The sequence below is a fragment of the Malaclemys terrapin genome, chromosome 10 (genome assembly GCF_027887155.1).
Source record: "Malaclemys terrapin pileata isolate rMalTer1 chromosome 10, rMalTer1.hap1, whole genome shotgun sequence".
NCBI lineage: Eukaryota > Metazoa > Chordata > Testudines > Emydidae > Malaclemys > Malaclemys terrapin.
Window position 1 is genome coordinate 51,492,585 of NC_071514.1, and position 23,296 is coordinate 51,515,880.

The 23,296-nt window shown below is 48.5% G+C and overlaps 1 protein-coding gene and 1 long non-coding RNA gene across 2 annotated transcripts in view; one reads left to right on the forward strand and one right to left on the reverse strand.

Annotated features, from left to right (window-relative positions):
• LOC128844196 (uncharacterized) overlaps positions 1 to 23,296 on the forward strand; it is a 102,138-nt gene that overhangs the window by 77,771 nt on the left and 1,071 nt on the right. The window lies entirely within an intron of this gene.
• Positions 731 to 2,257, reverse strand: NHLRC4 (NHL repeat containing 4). The gene has a single exon (XM_054041681.1). It carries the CDS (start codon positions 2,244 to 2,246, stop codon positions 1,155 to 1,157), a length of 1,092 nt encoding a protein of 363 aa, XP_053897656.1. The 5' UTR covers positions 2,247 to 2,257; the 3' UTR covers positions 731 to 1,154.

The following is a 23,296-nucleotide window of genomic DNA, read 5'->3' on the forward strand; positions in this document are numbered from 1 at the left end:
ACGGAGTTAAATCTAGCGCCTGGTGTAACTCCACCATGGCCTGGGTGATGTGGGAGTGAGTGGCGTCTGAACAGCTTACTCCAGCTACCAGTGCGTCAGTTACAAAGCCTGGGGAGGGCTGTGAAATGACTGTAACCCACACAACCCCTCCTGGGTGGGACACCCTCTTCCTTCCCTCCCACACCACTTCTGCAGCATGTTGCCCTTTGCTGATAAGGTTCATGTGTGCCTTCACAGACTCCTGCTCTTGGCTGTCCAAGGTGGCAGACAATTGTGGCATGACAGAAAGGTGTGGGGCTCAACTCCAGCTGCGGGGTTTGCAATGCTCACTACCAAGTGTAGGGCACTCAGTGCCAGTTGTGGAGTGTGTCTGTGCAACATTCACTACAGGACTATGGGGTAGTCAATGACAGTTTTGTGTGTGTGTGTGTGTGATGCTCATTGCAAAAGTGTGAGACACTCAGTCCCCATGGTGCAGTTGTGTATGTGTGTGTTATTGTATGTGTGTGGAATGCTTGCTGCACAAATGTGGGGTGCTCAGTCCTGGTTGTGTGTGCGTGTATGTCATGATCACTATAGAAATTTGGTGATCTCAGACGGTAATCTTTTTAGTGTCTCTATTCTGAACTCCTTGCTTTCTGTGAATATTTTTCCAGCCCTGGGATGTGCAGTGTACTCAATGCCCTTGATATTGTCTAAAACATAAAGGCCAAACAAAACCATCTGACCCACAAATAATCAGTTATCTTTAATGTTTAACTCCATCCTGATGACGGCTATTGTGAACTACACACAATGAACAATGCTACCCTGTTTCTGACCTAGACTTGATTCTCAATTCACACCATCTTCCTTGATGCCATAAATGTGAAGACCCAGTCAGTTTGAGATTGGTATGTGTTCATGACAGGTAGCTATACTAGCATCTGGAACGGAATAGCATTTACGTGCAGGAGGGATGAGAGGGAATTCTAAGTAATCATGACACATCTTAAGCTACTGTAGTGGAGGTGACCCAATCCAAATAACTCAGGTAGAATTCTGGGGTCCCAGTTCTTGTCTCCGCCAGCAGATGTCACTGTAAGGCAATCACACGGGGCACTGGGTTCCCTAAGTAACTGAAATAAATGGTTTCAATGCAGAACTCTTGAGCCCTATCTAGGAGTTGGGTTTGGACTGTTACTGGCCGCCCAAGGATTATCGGGACTATAGGGGGGCCTCACACGGTATTTAAAGACGTTGACACAATTATCCCCAGAGTCTGCTACTAAAAGCAGCCCAGAGTTGGAACAAGCCACTCCTGCAGGCTTCCGCAGCCCCTTAGACACCAGGCAGATGGGAGACCCGCTCTTGGGGAACAGGTGGACTGCTCGGTGCTGTTCATCTGCCACAATGATGTTGCCTTCTACGTCGGCACAGACCCCAGCTGGGTTGCCAAACCGGTGCCCGTATCTGCAGCCAAGGGAGCCCACCAGCTTATGGCTGCTATTGAAGAGCTTGACGTCACCACATTCCTCGCTCACAATGAACCCACCATCACGTGCCAAGCAGACATAGCGGGGTCCACGCAGGTTGGAAACAGAGTGGGTACTCTGTATCTTGAAGGTGTGGTCCAGAGCAAAACTGTGGACTTTGCCCTGAGTGTAGTCTGCTACCAGGATCCTTCCTGTGGAGTCCACTCCAATACCCCTGGGAGAATCAACCTTCCCGATTTTGATCCACTCCCCTTTGGAGAATTTGGAGTGATGGTTGAAGATGTGGATGATTCCATTCATCATGTCGGTTACAGCCACCATCCCTGCCCGAGTCACAGTCACATCTTCTGGCAAAAAGGATTCACTTTTCCTTTCCTGTACCACACATGGCAAGGACTGCAAAGTCTGACCCGAGAGAGTGAGGATGTGGACCCAGGGTGCATTCTCACTAGTCACATAGATAGAGCCATCCAGCGAGCAATGGATTCCGCTTGGTCCGCCATAGCGGCAGCCATTGGGGTTGGGGATCTGCTGAACCAGGTCATTTTGTCGGTAGTGGAGGTGGTTTCTGATGTTGTCTAGGTCATGGCAGATGACTTTGGCCTTCTCAGCCAGCTGGTGGACTTGATGTTCTGTCACCATGCCCATCCCATGATGGTTGCTCAGAAGTGGGCTTGCCTTCTGGAGTGTAGTGTCTGATTTCACTTGGAGCGTGTAAACAGTCTTCAGAAGTTTCTCTTTCCGCCGGGTGGCCTCCAGAGTATAGTCCATGCCTAATCTCTCTTCCTGTTTGGAAAAAGTGATACAATCATTTCAGTCCCCACTGAGCAATATCATCTGAGGGCAGAGTCTGATTGCAGATACACTAGTGTAAATCCAGAACAGTTCCATTGTCTTCAGTGGACCCATGTATTTAAGACCAGATTCTGACCTCTTATACAAATATATATATATAAGAAATAAAGGCAAACAGGGATGGGGTTACCCATCCAAGACTCTGGTAGTTCCTAAGAAACAGGGCCACATTCTCAGCTTGTGTAAACTGGCATAGGTCCATTGACATCAGTGAAGATTACACTAGCTGAGGATCTGGCGCAGGGTTTTTATAATTCACAGTGGTGTCAGCGCAGGCTAGCCTATAGGATCACCAGCTCTGCATCTGGTACTCTTTGTGTTAGTGGGCTGGCCCCAGCATCACTTAATTCATTTTTTTCTGTAACTCTATTTATTGAAGCAACATTCAATATTTGCCTAAACCAGTGATCCCAAAAACTGTGGGGCTCAGAGGAATGTTCGGGATGGTGTGTGGTGGGGCGCGGGCCAGACACTAAGGGGGTTGGGGAGGGAGCGCCACTCAGCCCTGCTCTGCCCCCAGCCCAGCTCCAGCCCCAGCTGCAGCTCCACTCCACTCTCAGCCCAGCTCCGTCAGGCCCCAGCTGCAGCTCTGCTGCTCCGCCCTCAGCCCAGCTCTGCCCTCATTCCCTCTCCATCCCCAGGCCAGCTCCTCCCCCATCCCCAGTTCTCCCCCAGCTCCACCTTCAGCCCAAGCTCCTCTGCTGAGGACACTATGCAGTAATGGAAGGGGTTGTGGACCGATTCCATTACTGGTAAGGGGTGGGGTGGGGAGGTGCGACAGGAAAAGTTTGGGCACCACTGGCCTTAAAGAATTAGGCAGATTGTTCAGATGTGGGTTTGCCCTGTTTGCTCAACACCAGTTTTGTTTTCAGTTTCAGATGTAGTCTGCAGCTTTGCCAAGTGTGAAAAAAAGTAGTCTTTAAAGAGTCAGAAGGCATGGAAAAAGCACACAGCGTCTGTGTGAGATTTATCTGGTGACTTGCACTCTGAAATAAATGCCTGTGTATTTATTTAAAAAATCAGACATTCAAAGATATGTAATACTATTGTAACCAATGCTAACACAGTGGGGTTCTATGTCTTCCTCTAGAGAGGTTTATGTCTGCTACTGCTGCCCTTAAACTACAGTAGCTGCTCCTTTAACTAAAGCAGAAGTGCCTCCTAATTTGAAAGCCAGAGGTTCCACATTCTGACAGTTCAGCCAAGGGTGTTGTTACAATTTTATTTGAACCTGATATCAGACATAGGGGTTGGGAATTTTCTCTCCTTCACCTCTTCAAAAAACAAGACAATTAGGAAATTAAATGCACAAAACTCAGGAAATTTAAAGATATGGGCCCCAGTCCTACGGTTCCACACAGGCTGACTCCATTGCAGGATCAGGGCCACGGTTCCCATAGTAACCTAAAGGGCTACATTACACAAACTCACTGCATGACCATTTTAAATAAGAGGAAACTGACACACTGTGAGGCTGAGCGACTAGAGCCAAGTTAACACGCCCAGTGAAGAGTTTATCTGAGAGAAGTAGCCTTTTTAAAAGTCCCTGTATTTCCATGAACAGACTCTGATTTCTGCATATTTGTACTTTTTCAATGAGAACCCATTTTAGCTGTTAGTGGTTGTTTATGAACAATTACTTTGGCTAGATCTTGTACTATGTTCTTTGTAGCATGTGACTGGTCATCAGCACATGATGTTGTCACTGCTTCTTGACTAGATGAGTAAAACTTTCCAAACAAATGCAGGAGGGGAAGGCTTCAGGTGCAAGTATCCATCTTGGAGTGTAATTTCCCTTATTTGCATGCAAATACGGGAATGTCTATGAAAACCAGCCATTCCCTATACAGCCATGCAGACAAAAATCCCATTTGTGCAACAGTTTGTGGAACAACAAAAACACAGGCACAAATACGGTCGAACCCAGTTGTTCTTTGGATCTGGGGGTTGGGAATGCAGTGCTGCAGATTTCTTCTCCATCTAATTTCCATTCACTCAGCTCAACTACATTGCAGCACCATGCAGTGACCAGTGCACCTTGGAGCTTGGCCCCCCTGCTCGCTCACGGTGCCAATAATAACCACCTTTTGGTTAGTAGATCTCAAAGCACTTTACAAAGGAGGTCAGTGGCATTACCCCCATTTTGGGTATAAAGGAATGGAGACAGAGAGATAAAGTGCCTTGTCCTAGTGCAGGGGTCAGCAACCTTTCAGAAATGCTGTGTCGAGTCTTCATTTATTCACTCTAATTTAAGGTTTCCCGTGCCGGTAATATATTTTAACGTTTTTAGAAGGTCTCTTTCTACAAGTCTTTAATATATAACTAAACTATTGTTGTATGTAAAGTAAATAAGGTTTTTAAAATGTTTAAGAAGCTTCATTTAAAATTAAATTGCAGAGTCCCCCAGACCAGTGGCCAGTATGAGTGCCACTGAAAATCAGCATGTGTGCTGTCTTTCGTACCTGTGCCATAAGGTTACCTACCCCTGTCCTAGTGCATCCAGGACTCAAGTCCAGCATTCTAACCCCTTGGCCACACAGAAATACACACACCCATAGGTGTACAGCATAGGCTCATACAATATACACCTTTCATAGAATATCAGGGTTGGAAGAGACCTCAGGAGATCATTTAGTCTAACCTAGGGTTACCATACGTCCGGATTTTCCTGGACATGTCCGGCTTTTTGGGCCTCAAATCCCCGTCCGGGGGGAAATCCCAAAAAGCCGAACATGTCCGGGAAAATAGGGACATGCGGGGCCGGGGGTGCTAGGCCGGGCCCGGCTGTGCGGGGCCGGGCCGGCACGGCACCCCAGGGCCCAAGCCAAGCCAGGCTGGAGACGCTGGGGCCGGGGGGGAGCCGCTCGGTTGGGGGGGGTAGACTGGGCCGCGCCTCCTCCCCTCCCCCTTTCTTACCTGCTGCCTGCTTCAGGCTTCCCGCGAATCAAATGTTCGCTGGAAGCAGGGGAGGGGGCGGAGACTTTGGGGAAGGGGTGGAGTTGGGGCGTGGGCGGGGCCCCCGTGGACTGTCCTCTTTTTGGAGGCTCAAAATATGGTAACCCTAGTCTAACCCCCTGCTCAAAGCAGGACTAATCCCTAGATGGCCTGCTCAAGGATTGAACTCACAATCCTGGGTTTAGCAGGCCAATGCTCAACCCACTGAGCTATCCCTCCTGCTCCTGTCTCAAAGATTGTCAGAGTCAGCAGTCATCACAGCAATAAGCATATTACAACCAGAGCTTTGTTGTGACATCCAAGCTTGGGCACTTATTGAGACAGCAACTTCAGTCAACGATTTCCAGCTTGCTTAGCTAAACGTGGACAGTTGATTCCATAGCTGAATCCCTTTTCAGAAGCATCAAAATGCAGGCCTAATTTTGAGGCCTAACTATTGATTGAGGTGCCAGACTGTAGATACCCAGACGGGACCATTTTGGCCTAAACAAAGGCACAAAAACACAGCCCACGGAAAGCCGAGGAAATACATTGCATATACCTTTGTTCTGCCTTGTCCGTGGAGAGCTTTTCCTCCCACTGATTTGTTGCTCCCTTGTTGCTTCCCACCTCCCTGCAGCGCAGGTCTCGCAGGAAGGGATGAGCTGGGCTGTGAGCTGCTTTTGTTGTTAGCAACTGAACTTGGCTCGACTCAGCCACTCACTGTGCCTGTGTCAACACGACTGGGCTGCCAAACCCAGCTAGGGCTGGGCCTTTGGAAGCAGAGCGGGCCCATTGGGAAAGGCAATGCAGCACACTAATGGGGGTGCCACACCTGTAGGGAGCAGGGCCAGGAGGCAGGGAAATAGGGATCGTCCCATCACTTGCACCTTCCTCTGAGGATCTCAAAGCACTTTGCACACATTAGTGAGTTAACTTTTGCAGCAGGGCAGGATTATCACCCCCATTTTACAGATGGGGAGACTGAGGCACAGGAGGTTAAAGACCAAATCCTGCCCTGGGCTGTGCTGGTGGGAGAAGAGGGCATAGGGTGCTCAGCACCAGCACAGGGTTCTTACCTAGCTCTCAAGAGAATGCTAGGAAAGGGGCTGTCATCCGTAGCCGGAAGGCTTGCTGCTCCTTCTCATGGGGGGCAGGTGTGCCCTGGTAGACTGAGTACATGGCTGGGGGAGTCAGGACTCCTGGGTCCTTTTACTGACTCTGCTGCTGATTCACTGTGTGACTTTGGGCCAGTCACTTTCCAGCCCTGTGCCTCAGGCTTCCCATCTATAAAATAGGGGATAGTGATTCTTTCCCAACTCTGCGAGGCGCTTTGAGATCAATGAATGAGAAGCTGCTACGCATTATTATTGTCAATGAAGCAGCTCGGTGCCCCTCCAGTGCCCAGTCTATCTCATGCTTCCATCTTGCTGGATGACTCTTGTATTAACAAGCAGGTCTGTTCTCCTCCACCCCCTCCATCATGGCTCCGACTGGTAAAGGCAGGATTTGCTCTAACGGAATACCCTACTCAAGGTTACATGGCAAGATGGTGGCAAAGACAGGAATAGAAGCCAGTTCTCCTTATGCCTGGATTTATGCTGCAACAACTACTAGACCATGCTTCTCCACTTCCAGCTGCTCTCCAAAGACCAGGTGTATACCCTGTTTGGCATTATGGTTCCATCCCGGCTGGAAACTAGCAGATCAGAGACAACCAATGGCCCAAATCAATCCGACTTCTAGGGCATGGGCTCAGGTTTGGTTTCAAGAATGTAGTGGGGGGACCTTTACCTGAGCCGTTTCAGCCCCCTAGTGAAAGTGTTGTACATTTGCTCAGCTCAAACAAGGAAAAGACTCATGACTGTCATGAATCCACCCTTGTGACTGTTCCTGTACCCAGAAGAATCAGCTGGGTCCAATCTGAAATGTCTGGATCAGAATTTCCCCAAACACTGGGGGATTTAGGATGTAGCAGTTTTGGTTCTCTCTATTGCAGAGATGGGCTAAAGCCGGGGAGTATGGATCTGGATCAGAACTTCCCCAAAGTTGAATCTACAGGTGGGCCTGGTTCTGTCCAGTGCTGAGATGGATTCAAGCTGTGGTGCATGAGTCTGGATCAGAACTTCCCCAAAGTCTGGGGATGTTTGAATCTGGAGTCTCGGGTTCTGTCCTTTACTGAGATGGACTCAGGTTGTATCTGGAGTTTGGATTGTTGTACCAAGCTATGGCTTTTGTATCTAGCTCAGAACTTCCCTGAAATTTGGGGGTGTTTGGATCAGGGATTTCGTTCTGTCTGCGACAGAAACAGCTCCAGCTGTGGAGCTTGGATCTAGATGAGCACTCCCCCAAAGGTTGGCGGTGTTTGGATCTGGGGTGTCCAGTACAAATAAATACCATACGTAACTCAAAATGACAAGCAGGGCAGTCTCAGCTGGACACTGGGAGGACTATAGGAGGCTTCAAAAATCATCTCCCACGGCAACAGGGTTTGACCTTTTGTTGCGCTGTTGTTGGTTTGATAAACAAACACAGCCATTGGTCCTCAGGCTCACATTCACCTTTTCGGGACTGTGGCCCTGTCACAACCTGTTTGAGAGCCACCCCCAAAGCCCTAGAGACACCTCTGTCAAGGCAGGGTCCTGACACAGCTCAGCGCCCTGCCCTGGCCAGGCCCATCTTGGGACAAGGGACTGCAGGGCACAGGGACAGAAGCACTCCCTTCTCCCTTGTGGAGATACCCCAAGTCCCAATACTTACTGGCTGCCTGGCTCAGTTGTGGGGGTGGGCTGGGCTGCGGGGGCAGAGAGCCAGGGGCCCAAATTCAGGCTTGCCATAAGGAGGTTCGGCTCCTATTGATTCCAGTGGAGTGACCCCCATTGAGTTAGTCCCAGGTGAGTTGTATGAATGGGGTAACTCCTCCCACAGCTCCATTGACCTCCAATAGCATTAGGAGCCTCTGGCCTCTGGGGGTTTAGGCAAGTTCTAAAGGGGATCCCCTCTTCTGAAGTCTGTCTGCATTGCAGATGGAGGTCTCTGCTGTGGGCATGATGGCTTCTGGGGGAAGGTGCATAGCCCACCTGGGGTCCTGGAAGATGCCCTGAAATGCCAGCGGCATCAGGGAGACGGGAAGTAAGGCTAAGAGACTATACAGAGAAGCAGTCGACAGGCATCCTAGTGTGGAGGACTAACTGTGCTGAAGAGGGTAAGGTTTATTCTTCCTGGTGGGATGGTCTATTGCAATTATTCATCAATTGGCTGCTTCAGGGATCTAGTAATAGGCTGAGGAAGGTGCCTCCCGCCCATACCACAGAAGGCAGTTGGGCAGCAGGGTAACGCTATATATATGGGAGTAAATTCCTTCCTGCCCCTGCATGTGATCTGCTGATTTCCTGAAGAATGAGCTTTAATTACCTTGTTTTAGCCTGATCACAAAGTTATCCAACCTTTAAAAAGATCCAGCCACAGAATGTTATCGTATAGATCCTGCATATCTGTGCATTAAGTTCTGCAGTTTTTAAGCTCTGTCTGGGATAGGCACAGGGAAATCCCCGCTTGAGGGGATACTCTCCCTGCCCAGTGCAAAAGGAGACAGAGGGCTTCTCCTCTTCACTGGGACAACCATGGTGGAGCTGGGAGGTCATAGCCCTGAACAGGTCTTTGGAAGCATCACTGCTCCTCCCCTACTGCCCATGTGTGGCTCTCTCCTAACTTGGATGGCAGAGTAACAGCTGTTGCCTTGAGGAAAAAGCAAAAGAAATATCCCATATCTTCTCCACACACCCAGCCCGAGCCTCTCACCATGGTGAAGTTGGAGAGTCTGCAGAGGACCAGTTGCCTATACAGCCAAAGACACAGATAGTTTCAGTTTGGGTAGATTTCATTAACTCTTTGATTTAGGGCATCTCCATTCCCAGAAACATAAGCAGCAGCTTTAGGGATCCTGAAAAGGGCTGCAGCCTGTTTGGCAATGTCATCATTAATAATAATAAAAATATATACTGCCGTGCAAACACCAATGCTGCTCGCTACCTTCCCACTTAGCCTGGATGTTTGACTGCAGTTTCCCCATCTGGTCACCAGGAGGCTGAGTCTATCTAAATAACCATAGAAGAAAAATAACTGTCAATAGTTAAAAAACAAAGTGTGTGTGAGAGACAGAGTTTACCAGCCTGTGCATTTTAAAACAATAACTGAAGTAAAAGCAGTTTAAAGTATGAACGGTGACAAGAGGAGTCAGTTAACCCCTTCTGAATGTCTGCTTCAATGTCACCTCCATTCTGCCTCTCTAAATTCTTCCCTGCAGATTCACTGTGATACAGAATCTTCACTTCCTGTCCTAAACCATGGGCCATGTTGCTTTGTGGTATTAAACAGCTGCTAAATTTCATGCCAACGGAAGCTATGTTTCAGTGCTAGGTGAAGCCATCCCTGCTTTCTAAGGGTACATCTACACTACAGAGGGGAGTCGATTTAAGATACGCAAATTCAGCTACGTGAATAGCGTAGCTGAATTCGACGTATCACAGCCGACTTACCCCGCTGTGAGGACGGCGGCAAAATCGACTTCTGCGGCTTTCTGTCGACAGCGCTTACTCCCACCTCCGCTGGTGGAGTAAGAGCGTCGATTCGGGGATCGATTGTCGCGTCCCAACGGGACGCGATAAATCGATCCCCGAGAGGTCGATTTCTACCCGCCGATTCAGGTGGGTAGTGTAGACCTAGCCTCTAGTATAGCAAAAATATCTTCTGGTGTTTCTTTGACAGTTCTGTAGCCCAAAGGTCTGGGTTTAGAAAGGTGAAATATGGCACTTCCAAACTACAATGACAAAGCTGTGAGTGGGAGCCATTCTCTGTGTGTAGTAGCAGGACAAGTTCTGGTTGCTATTTTGTCCTTTTTAGTCCTCTGAAGCTGTTTGGTTTCGTGTAAGGCAGGACCAGGCTGATGGCTGGAATTGTTATGCTGGCTGACTTCCTGCTTGCTGTGCGCCTTACTGTGCTGCTAGCATAAGGGGGTGTTGTTTCAAAGGAGAATTTGAAGGGATGCTTGAACCCTAATAGCACTGGCTATATTACTCCTGGATACTGCGTTCTCTCTCCTTGTTTCCCTATAGCAGTTTTACCCAGCTGTAAGGAAGTGGTATGATTTGATTTTGAGTGGTAATTTGGTTTGTCTCTTATATGTTTCCTATGCCCTTTGATTGAATGGCCAATAACATTTGTAAAATCATAACATCTGGGTCTTTTTTTCTGAAACACGTTGTGATGGGTTCCCTCCCTTGCCAGGGTGCCACCTGGAACCGGGGTATCACTGATCCCCACTGACCCACCAGCCTGGGCTCCCTCTCACATTGTGCTGCTGTAACAGGTTGCTAAGCTCTCCAAGCTTGCTCTTTCACCAGCATACACACAGATAGGGACACACCCAGCTGCTGCACTACACACACACACATGTTGAGATCAGCTTTGCATGGGAAGGCAGCTAAGGCACCTCCCAGTTCCTAAGGCACGCACCCCCCTTTGGAGGGTAAACCCAAAATTGTACCATCTTGCGCTGCACAGAGAACTGTACAGTGTAAGCTCATGAAATTCGCCCCCTCCCTCAACATGGAGAGAGATACGCAACAGCTTTCTGCCCCAAGTTATAATTTCCACACACTGGTTTTAGACAAAACAAAAACAAGTTTATTAACTACAAAAGATAAGATTTTAAGTGATTATAAGGAATAGCAAACAGATCAAAGCAGATTACTGTAGTAAATAAACAAAACTGCAAACTGAGCTTAACGCTCTAGATAGGTAGGATATGAATTAGAAAATTTTCACACTGAGTGATAAAGAGGCTGGCAGATTCTTAAGGCACAAGCTACCTTGGCTTTCCCAGGTTTTCATACACAGGCTAAAAATCCCTCTAGCCTGGGACCATTGCTTGCCACAGTTCAGTCTTTGTTCCTCAGGTGTTTCCAGGTGTGTTGTTGTAGGGAGAGTGAGCAGGGGTGAAAGTAGAAACAGGAACTTACCAGTATGGAACTGGGTTGGGGCCAGCTCTGGCGCCTGGAAGGGGCGGGGCCTCGGGGAGAAAGGGGTGGGGCTGGGGGTGTCAGAGCCAGCCCCGGCCTACCCTGTACTGGTAAGTGCCCTCCCCCTTGCCCCGCTGGGGTAGCAGTGGCAGCCGGGGGCTCCGGCAGCAGTTTAAAGGGCTCAGGGCTTGGCCGCCGCTATCACCCCAAGCCCTTTAAACCACTGCTAGAGCCCCCGGCTGCCGCTGCTACCTCAGGGCTCTGGCAGCCCCGCAGCCCTGCCATTACTCCGGGGCTCAGGGGGCTATTTAAAGGGCCTGGGACTCCCCTGCTTCTACCACCTCGGCGCTTTAAATAGCTCCCGGAGCCCTGGGGTAGCGGCGGCGGGGCTCCGGCAGCTCTTTAAAGGGCCCAGGGCAGTAGAGGCAGCAGGAGCCCTGGCCCTTTAAATAACCCCCGGAGCTCCGCTGCCGTTACCCCAAGGCTCCAGCAGTGGGACTCTGGCGGCAATTTAAAGGGCCTGGGGCTCCAGCCACTGCTGGGAGCCCCAGGCCCTTTAAATTGCTGCCTGGGGAAGCCGGGCCACCCCGGTACAGTGCACCGGCTCTTGCTGGTACACCGTACCGGGGCATACCAGCTTACTTGCACCTCTGAGAGTAAGGTATCATCATTATGTAATTGTCTCCCTTTTATATTTGCTTCCCACTTGCTGAAAAGCTCTTTTGCTGTGACCTGGGTCAAACAGTTCCCATTGTGTAGTGCTATCTCTGAGAGGTTTCTGTTGCACACAGTTCCTGGGGTAATCCTTGTGCTTGTGTGCATTTCCTCAATAAGCCATTAACATTGTTTGGCCTTTTTACTATTGTACCTGAAAGGCTGCTTGTGGGTGTATTCAACCTCACAACATGTTTCAGTAACACATATACAGCCAAACTCCATAACTTACATACGACGATAGCATATACAATCCAACAAGATATTAATGTCTAGCAGATCAAGACTTCTAGAATGATACCTCACAAGGCATATTTTGTACAAAACATATCCTAATTACATGATAGTGGTGAATATTGGGGTGCCAGGGTGTCACTCATGTAATGGATCAAATGCTCTATAGACTGGCTTTAAATGTAGGCACTTAACTTTGGACACATAAATTTTGTGGCAGCCCAAAGCTTAGGCACTAAAATGTTGGATACTCAAAATATGTGAACACCCAAAATTGAGAGCTGAATAGAGGCCACTTTGGAAATTTGGTCCTAAGAAATTAACTCCATGTGACTCCAGACCCAGTAACATACAAGTGAGGGGGTTAGTCTGGTTTTCTGATGACCATGGCATCCAGGTGAGGCATGAAGTGGGGGCTCTCCCCAGATTCATAGATTCCTACATTCCAAGGCCATTGTGATCATCTGGCCTGACCTCCCGTGTCACACAAAACATAGAACTTCACTAATTTATTCCAGTTTCAATTATTTGAAGCAGATAACTTGGGGATCTGTTCTAGTCATACTTCCTGGACTGTGTGATTGCTTGTAGGTGCAATTTTGTAGTAGGAGGCTAGTGACCCTTTGTTGTCACCCCATATCCCCATACAACTTGTACCTTCAGCAGTCAAAATTGATGCATCCCTTCCTATGGCCCATTCTGTGAACAGTCTGCAGACCTCTACACCAACATCCACAATGCTGAATCTCCTCTCACATACACTGATTTACTCCTGTAAATCAGGAGGAACTCCAAAAGAAGTCAGTATGAGATCAGAAACAGGTCTGGGGTCATGAATGGCTTACTAAATACCCGTAGATCTTATCCATTTTTTCCCAAGTTTCCATCAAGACAAGAACCCCCTGGACTGCTAACACCAAGTGCAAAAAGAGAGATGAAGTAGGAGTTGATCAAGCATCATGAGCAGCTGTTCAGCTCTGATTTTCCTGGCCTTGCTCTGAGTTGGAGTGCTATAATGCTGAGAGGAAACATGCTTCCTGTTGTGCTCTGCAAACCTCAGGGAATGTCAGTTTCAGATAGAACCGGGAAAACTTTGCTTTCACTCTTACTCGCTTCCTTCTGTCTTCTCAGAAGGCATCCACCATGATGACGTGACGTCCACCATGATGATCTTCTTCCGGTCCTCATTGGTGATGACGATGTCCGGTCGCAGTTGGCTGTTGGTTCCGGGGATGGCGAAGTTCATGGCTACCTTCCCCACAGGTGGCGGGATGGCTCTGACCAGGCGATCTTGGATGGTATTGTGTCGCAACTGCCAAGCTCTTGAATGGGGCTTGCAGCTACACAGGACATAGGGTAGCGTCTCATTGACATAGCTGCACTTCCTGCATCACTTGTCCTGATTCCCTTGGCGGATGGCTCCGTTCAGTGGGACGTAGTTGGATGAACCTCCAGTCGGCAAATCGGGTGACGCTTCCCCCAGGGAGGAAGTGGTTGCTGGCACGTCATCTCGAACGCCTTGCCCTGATCTGGCTTCCATTTCAGGTTTTCCATGTATTGGCAGTGGATGGCATCCTTCAGGGTCTTCTCCAGCATGGTTCTAGCTCTCGGAGTGATGATAATGTGATCTGTATTCTTCACCTGTGGCATCAGGACTCCTAGCTCCTGGCGTTCCTCGCACCACGTCCAGTGGCAACCGATACGCTTCTCCAGTCATTGCGTAGCATTGCGGGCACGAGTCCAGAGTGAAGCAAAGTCTCCCCAGTCTCTTCCAAATTCACCTTCCAGTTTGCTGCTCAGGGTGGTGGCGACATCTTGGTTGGAGGGGGTCCTGGCAATTCGCTTCTTGACAGCATTCTGCAGAACACTCTCCGCGATGTTCCTCACTGTGGCATCCGGGCACGTCAGAAGGCAGAAGGCGTGAGCTCTTTAGCTCAGTTATTTGGAAGCTTACTTTGCTTTCACTCTTACTCGCTTTGCAAACAGTTTCCTTCAACTTGTTAAACCTCCCTACTTCTCTAACAGTCCTTTGCTTCAACTCCAAAGCTGGGATGTTTCTAGCCGAGGGGAATATCCAGGGAGATTATCCACTCAGAGACATCTGAGAGCAGGTGAAAGGAAAACGTCAATCAGAACAACAGAGGGGTTGGAAAAATACATGGCAGGGTTATGTTACATATGTCAATTGCAGAAGTTGTAACCGATTTTCTATTAGCTATCAAGGGGTGATGTTGCTATGTAATAACAATCATACACTAATCCTCCTATCAGCGTACCTATGTGTTTGCATTATTTGGGTTTAACCAAGCAGGTGGATTAGGGCTGTCGCCTTCTGTAAATCCAACTCACACATCACAATGTTGTGACTGGAGTGAGACAAAAATTTTCAACTGAACCTTTTTCTTTTCTTTTTTTTTTTTAAAATGCAGATTTGGTAACATCAAAACATTTCATGAATTCATGCCTGTTTCACTGAATTGCTTCAGCTGGAAAAAAAGAAAGAAAAATAAACAGAAAAAAATCAAAACGTTGTTTTTCAATTTCCTTTAATTTTATAATTCTTTTCAATTAGGATATTTGGAAAATGGTTGAAATCTACAAAAAAGGCTTCATTTGCCCTCAAATGAATTTGGTTTTGACTTTACAACTGGCTGAAAATTTTGAAAAATTTCATTTTCGGGTTCACCCAAAACAATTTTTTTCCTATTTTTCAGAATTGCCAGTGAAATAAAAAATTGGTTATTCATATAGCCCTGGTTGTGACATTGCAATGTTGTGTTGTCTTGTCACAGTGCAACCCAGTAATGTGACATCCAAATATTACGCTGTCATGTCAAGATGTCATCCTGTTGAGACGTGATACCCCAGCATGATCGAAGTGACTGTGGTCCAGTGAGCATGCTGCAAACAGGAACATTCCAACAGCAACCTAGAAAATCTGAGATGAATGGTAGGTACCACTCAGGATGGGATTGAGAGGAAGGAGCCCATGATACAACCCAGGAGATGAAGTCACAGTGAATTGAGACCCCAAAGGAAGAGGCCTTGGTCTGTCATCGTGGAATGTATAATGGTGCCTTGAGCACCTAGGTCATTTAGCACTTCATGACAATGCTCCTCTGGAATAGGGTTTCTCAACTCGTGGGATGGGACCCAAAATTGGGTCACCAGAATGTTTCAAAGGATCACTTGGCAACTCTTGTGGCTCCTGTCCCATGGAGCTGGTTGCGCTCGCTCCCTGCTCCAGGCACTGCAACCTCTGGGGTCCCAGCACCACTCAGGTCTGGCCCAGCCATCATGATGACGGGAGTCCAGGTAGGCCAAATCTGAGTAAGTGGTGCTGCAACCCCGTGAGCCAGGTCACAACTCCACTCACACAAATTTGGTCTAATCAGGGGGGTATGGCCAAACCTGAGCGGTGCTGCAGCCCCGGAGGTTGCAGCACCTGGAGCGGAGAGCCAGGCCCAGCCAGCCCCACAGCACAGGAGCCACTACTGTGGGGTGAGTGCTGGGCAGGACCAAAACCCCTGGGGGCAGGATCCGACCAAAACTGCCCCAGGACCTCCATCCCCAGACTATTTATTGGGTTGCAGCAGGCCATAAACATTTACAACTGGGTCCTGAGCCCAAAAAAGTTGAGAACTACTGCTCTGGAAGACTGCAGCCTTCTGCATGCCATTGGTCTATACACAGCCTATGCCCACGGCCCATCATCCCTTCTTTGCCTCCTTTGGCAGAGAGATTTCTACTCCAGCCAGCAAGTTCTTTCCCCAGAAAAGAGAGTTAGAACCCAGTCCTGAAAAAGCATTGATTGTTTTTTTACAGAGGAGAGAGAAGAGAAAATGAATTATGGTAAATGCATGAGAACGGGCCCTGGGAAACGTTCCCTCCAGGGGCCCTAGAGTTTAGTCACGTAGGAAAGAAGATCAAAGGAATAGAAGTTCCCTGGCAGCTTTCAGCATGGCAAAGTTGTTCTTGTCGGACTCAAAGAGCTTTTTCCTTTGCCTGATGCTGTGCATGGGTGACACACTGCCTCTTGGGGGATTCTGTGTCTTCTCCCCAGTTACTGAACTGGAGAGAGCACGCGGATGCTTTGATTCCAAAGGGGGAGGGCATTTCAAGAGGTGCCAGAGGTTAAGGCACAGGGCTGGGAGTTGGGGGACATGCATTGTCTTCCTGGTTCTGCCATAGATTTCCTGAGGGCAGGTCATATCCTGGCTTCACCTGTAGTGGTGTACAAGGGGGGCACAAGGAGCCCTTCCTTGATGGGCACAGTCTGTCCTTGTTTTCCTTTGACACTTCTGGAAAATGCCCATCTGGGATCCTTCTTCCCCAAGTGATGGTCCCTTCCAATCTGTCCCAAAGCTCCCAGCTGCCAGGTCCCCTGGGAAATTGCCCCAATATGACTCCCATCTCCCCACTGCTGGCGCCTCTCCCTCTCTCCCTGATGTGTGCTCTCACCCATCTCTGTCTGCAACCCCACCCATCCCCTCACCAGTGTCCTCCACTCCACCCCCAAGCCCTTGGACAGCAGTTCCTATGTGACCCACCTCACTGCTGTCTCCTTGGGTTGCGAACAGGTAGCGTGAGGTGGGCAGTGCAAGGAGCTAAGAGCGTCACCAATGCCAAGCGTTCAAAAATCAAGAGACTGGCTTAAAAATGGTGTGATTATTAAAACAATATATACCTTTGGGGTTCTTTTCCTCAGCTGTTGGATTTCTGCGTCCTTTTGATCACACTCAGACCACTGTTTCCAGCTTTTCTCCATAATCATGAGGGCAAGAAATGTTTTTGTTGGAAATAAAAGTTGAGGTTCTCACATAGTCACCTGGCTACAGGAACTAGGGCTGTAAGTAAAACCCAAATCTCATGAGACCCGTGATAGGATCACAAGAGTTGGCAATGCTGAGCTAATGTCATAGGAATGGGAGGTTTTCCAGCAGTGGGTGGGCAGGCTGGCGCAGGCTCGCCTCCACACAGGAGAAACTTCGTGTGTTGCTGCTCAGCTCCTTTCCTCATGGGCAGACTAATGCCCCCAGCCAAACCATCTCCTCCGCTTGCAAAACAGCCAGTTTCAGCATCATTCACCTGAATGGTGGCCAGCGATCAAAGGGCTAACTCTCTATTGCTTTTTGCTTCCTCCAAGGCTTTTACTTTCCATCATTTCTGACTTTGGCCATTTGGTGTATGTTGCCTTTTTCTCATTGTGTTACTGTGGAGCAAAAGCTATTGTGGTTCTTGTCTATGTAACCCAGTGGGGATTGTGTATTACAGGGCCTGTGCCCCCTGTCCCTGGGCTGACCAGAGAGGATATGAGTTGTTACAGCCCACCATTACAGAGGAGTGGCTCTTTGGCTCAAGCTGATGCAGCTCATGCTTTTTAGCTCCAAAGGTTTCTGTTCAGTCCCTGATGTGTCAGCCAAGATGGCGCCCATCATGTAAGATGGGGCTGTAAGAACTTCTATTCTCTGTGGATTGGCACAGAGGGGGACTTGTAACACTTCCGCTTCTCTGTGGTTACCAGCTTCCCTGGCAATGCTGGGACAGTGCTGGTTGAAGGCCAGGAGGGGGAGCACACAGCTTGATTTATGGTGGGCCCTAACAAAATAGAGGCAAATATATTTTGATTTGACAGCAACAAAGTACAGGTTTTTAAATTTCTGTCTGGGTGGCTAGTTTGCATACAGAGGGGGGTTTGCATCATACTGGGACTCAGGAGGCTGGGATTCTACTCCTGAATCAGTTGCTGGGTGACCTTGAGCAAGTCAGGTTGCGGCCACATACCTCAGTTTCCCCATATGTAAAATGGGGCTAATGATGCTGACCTCCTTTGTAAAGCGCCCTGAGGGTTACTGTTGGAAAATATTCTGTAAGATGTAGGGTTTATCGGTGTTTATGCTCCTCCCACCATACTTCCAGGCTAAAAAAGAAATACATCTGATCTGCAGGCTTATTAAGTTTGAATCCAAGCTCCCTCCAATCCTTACAAGGGGCCAAGAAATACAGTGTTAAAAGTACTAGTGTCCCTGTGGAATGGAAGGCGTTTTGCCCTCCTTCGGTTAGAAAGCCATAAAACCCATGAAGCGCTGCTGAACATGGGCTCCCTGCTTTGAGCAAAGCATTCAGGGACCTAGTCTCTACTATGACCCTGTGTTACCTCCAACACTTGGGGCAGGTTCCTCTAGGATGGAACTCTGTGACCTCTGTGGGCTTACACTAGGGGGGGAATTTGGCCCCATTTGCTCTGCCCTGCACGTCGGCTTTGGGGATTCTCAGCCATTCTGCTTGGCAGCAGTGTGGGAAAATGAAAATGGAGGACCCAGCGCTTCAGCCATCCATGACCAACCTAGATGTCTATCAGGCAGGCTGGCCATAAAAGAGGAGTAATGGTCGGCTATCAGATGCCTTTAGATTGACCAAATAGCTGTGTAATGTGGCCTGCAGTGGAGCGAGCCCAGAATCCTGGGGGTCAGATCGCAGCCGGGATAAGTCTTCCAAGCAGTTCAACTCCCATCCAATTATTTAAACACAAAGGTAAACACTTTCACCTTTTGAACTGGAATGTTGGCGGCTCTGCAGCAGCCCACCTGCTCCTTCCCCTTGGTTTCGATTGCCTCGGAGCGATGGTATTATTCCCAGTTGTTCAGATGCTTAGAGCAACATGCGGGGTAGGACCCTGAGGGCTCTGTTCTGAATCCTGCCTGTGACCTTGGGCTAGTCGCTTCACCTCTGCATGCCTCGCTGAGCGCCCCACCCTTGTGCAGAGCTGTGAGATCCTTGGATGGAAAGGACAGGACAAGGGCAAAGATTCTGATTCCAAAGCACTTGCCTGTTCATGGGGTTTATTTTCCTCTGTGGTCCTACCAGCACCAGCTCACACTGCTGAGCTGCTTGTATGACTGGAGTCACTTGTGCGCATAGCTCTGGGTGCGAGATTCCAAGGGGGAACTGCAGCATATGCTTCCTGCTCTGGAAATTGTTCTCGTATCTATCCCTGATGTACCCAGGTGTAAGAAACAGGAGCTGGGTGGTGTCTCTTTAAAATGTTTGAGAGCTCTCTAGTGGCACCCACTGGGTACATCTACATTGCAGCTGGAGGGGTTCTTTCCAGCTCAAGCAGATGAACATGCTTTAGCTTTGATTGAACTAGCATGCTAAAAATAGCAGTGTAGCCATGATGGCCTTGGGCAATGGCTCACACTAGCCACCCAAGTGCAATCCTGCCCAACCCTCTGGGTATGTCCTTGGGGAGGCTGACCTGTCCCACTGCCTGTGCCACTGCAGCGACAGTGCTCTTTTTAGCATGCTAGCTCGATCAAAGCTAGCTCATGTATGTCTAACCACATTGGAAGTTACACCTCTAGCCGCAGTGTGGACAGAGCCACTGTCTTTATGTTTAAGAAGCCATCAGGTGCCTAACCAGAGCAGCTGTGCGTATCTGGAGCAAGGCCTTGCATGTTGTGTATATTCAGTAAACACCATTTTGGACCCCCTGTGCTTGTGTGAACCTTCACAATATATTTGTTGTATAAAGAGCAAAAGAGACCACAGGATTTGGAGGAATTGGGTGGGTGGTCTTGGAGGGGAGGGAGGGTGATTCTCCAAAACCCACAGGCTGGAGAATGTAGGACACCACCATGGGACATTTGTCTCCTTTGGGAAGAAGCTAGTGGGACATGATGGCCTGACATTTACATTTGCAACATGTGTTGACACACAACAGTGTGATGTCGCCACGATGCATCAAAATGTCACAACACAATGGGGTTTTACTGGGGATTAAGGGTATTGATGCTCTGTAGGGTGGGCTTGCAAGACGTAACAAAATCAGGGGGATCCCACAGTAAACAGGATAGATGGCAAAAGTGCCTGGGAATGCAGAGGTGCTGCTGATCAGAACTGAAGAGGATGGGCGGGGGTAGCTTGCAAAACTCCTGCTTGTTCTCTCTCTGTGTCTCTAGTGAGTGCAATCAACCCTTGTTTTCTCTGCCAGCCTTCCTCACCGTGAATAGTAACTTGCTTCCTATTTGTGGCATAAGGCAGGGGTTCCCAACCTTTTTCTTTCTGAGCTCCCCCCTCCCCTGCTATAAAAACTCCATAGCCCATCTGTGTCACAACTGGTTTTCTGCATATAAAAGCCAGGGCCAGCATTAGGGGCTAGCAAACAGGGCAATTGCCTAAGGCTGCACACCACAGGACTCCCCACAAAGCTATATTTCTTAGACTTCAGCCCCAAATGATGGGGCTTAGAGCCCCGGGCTTCAGCCCTGTGCAGTGAGGGCTTTGGCTTTCTGTCTAATGCTGGCCCTGCTTGGCGGACCCCCTGAAACCTGCTTGCAGCCCCCCAGGGGGCCCCGGATCCCTGGTTGAGAACCATAAGGTACTACTCAGTATGACTAAGATTAGCACAATCTGACAGGCTGTGGCTGAAACAGAAGTGAATAGAAGAAGGGAGAACAGCATGACAGGTCCTGGAAGTATTGTTCAAGGCAAAGAGAGAGAATGACTGGCAGTGGCATGCAATCTCTAGTGTGGAGATTATGCTGCCCTGGCATGCAGGGTTAGAGTGGAAGAGGAGTTGAGCAGGAAATAGACAACACAGAATGAAACTGACCAAAAGTGGGTAATTGTTAAGGCTGGTCAAAAATTTTCCATCCCAATTTTTTTTCCCATGGAAAACTGGGTTTTCAATTCAACCAACATTTTCCTGGAAAAAAGCATCTGTCTCTCTAAAAATAATTTTCAGTTTTTCATCAGAAAACCAAAACTCCAATATTTTTGGCCAAACATGGAATTTGTTACAATTTTCAGAGATTTTTGTTTTGTTTTGTCTGAAAATGTTTGGGTTTTCAATGAAAAGTCAAAACTTTCTGTGGAAACCTCCCTCCCCCCACATTTTCCAACCAGCCCTAGTAATTGCATTGTGTCTTCAGTGCCTAAAATCTCTCTGCAGCTTCAATAAGATACAGGATTCATCTTCACTTTGTGTCCTAAAGTATTGTGTAGCATTATGGTGCACTGTTAAACAGCTGCCATGCTCAATCTCAGAGGTGACTGCATTTCAGTGGTGGGCGAAATGATTCCTACATATATGTGTACAATAGTTTGTGAGTTAGTCTACAGAGAATTTGGGATCTTTGGACAAAAGGTATTATACAAATAGCACTCATTGTCTAGGGATATATATGACATGACCTTGGGCAAGTCACATCCCTGCCCTGTACCTCAATTTCCACATCTGTGAAATAGGGATGAGACTGACCTCCCTTGTAAAGTGCTTTGAGATCTACACGATACAGAACTAGATATTAATATTGCCATATATAATCCACTTGTTCTGATCTATCTTTTTGTTATAATAATAAATGAGTCAGTCTCCAGTATCAGGCGTTTCACTCAATTCATTGTATGCCACCTTTATACACAGTAGCATGTGACATGGAGGAAATGCTCGGCTGGTGAATGTTAGTCACAGCTCCTGGAGTCAATCCAGGCAATGAGCACTTGCAAGGCACAAGGCACTTGCAAGGCCAGAAGCAGGTAATGGGGCAAGCCATTGCTGTGGGCACAAGTGAGTTCTCAAATAGACATGCCCAGATCCCTCAGCATGGGAGGGCAACTCAATTTCACAGGCAGCATCTAACTTTAAAACGGGGGTCTGTCCTGGCGCATCATAGTGAACAGGGCAGTGTGTCTCATGTTTGTGGCTCTGTGGCCTGGTTTACACTATGTGTTTAGGTTGAATTTAGCAGCATTAAATTGAATTAACCCTGCACCCGTCCACACAATGAAGCCATTTACTTCGACATAAAGGGCTCTTAAAATCGATTTCTGTACTCCTCCTTGATGAGGGGACTAGCACCAAAATTGACATTGCCATTTCGAATTAGGGTTAGTGTGGCCGCAATTCGACAGTATTGGCCTCCGGGAGCTATCCCACAGTGCACCATTGTGACCACTCTGGACAGCAATCTGAACTTGGATGCATTGGCCAGGTAGACAGGAAAAGCCCCGCAAACTTTTGAATTTCATTTCCTGTTTGCCCAGCGTGGAGAGCACAGGTGACCACGCAGCGCTCATCAGCACAGGTAACCATGCAGTCCGAGAATCGAAAAAGAGTACCAGCATGGACCGTACGGGAGGTCCTGGATCTGATTGCTATATGGGGAGAGGATTCCGTGCTAGCAGAACTATGTTCCAAAAGACGAAATGCCAAAACATTTGAAAAAATCTCCAAGGGCATGATGGAGAGAGGCCACAATAAGGACTCATATCAGTGCCACGCGAAAGTTAAGGAGCTCAGACAAGCCTACCAGAAAACCAAAGAAGCAAATGGATGGTCCGGGGCAGTGCCGCAGACATGCTCCTTCTATGCTGAGCTGCATGCAATTCTAGGGGGGGACGCCACCACTACCCCGCCTCTGACCGTGGATTCTGAGGAGGGGGTAATCTCAGCCATGCCTGAGGATTCTGTGACGGGGAAGATGAGGAGGAGGAGGAGGAGGACGAGCTTGTGGAGAGCACACAGCACTCCGTTCTCCCCAACAGCCAGGATCTTTTTCTCAGCCTGACTGAGGTACCCTCCCAAGGCAGTATCCCAGACCATGAAGCCATAGAAGAGACCTCTGGTGGGTGTACCTTTGTAAATATAAAACATGGTTTAAAAGCAAACATTTTTAATGATTAATTTGCCCTGAGGACTTGGGATGCATTTGCAGCCAGTACAGCTACTGGAAAAGTCTGTTAACGTGTCTGGGGATGGAGCGGAAATCCTCCAGGGAGATCTCCATGAAGCTCTCCTGGAGGTACTCCAAAAGCCTTTGCAGAAGGTTTCTGGGCAGTGCAGCCTTATTCCGTCCTCTGTGGTAGGACACTTGACCACGCCATACTAGTAGCAAGTAATCTGGTATCATTGCATGACAAAGCCTGGCAACGTATGGTCCTGGTGTTTGCTGGCATTCAAGCAACATCCGTTCTTTATCTCGCTGTGTTATCCTCAGGAGAGTGATATAATTCATGGAAACCTGGTTGAAATACGGGAATTTAATTAAGGGGACAGAGGTG

Excerpts from the sequence above, each read along its gene's own strand:
- NHLRC4 (XM_054041681.1), bottom strand. The coding sequence starts at position 2,246 with ATGGACTATACTCTGGAGGCCACCCGGCGGAAAGAGAAACTTCTGAAG.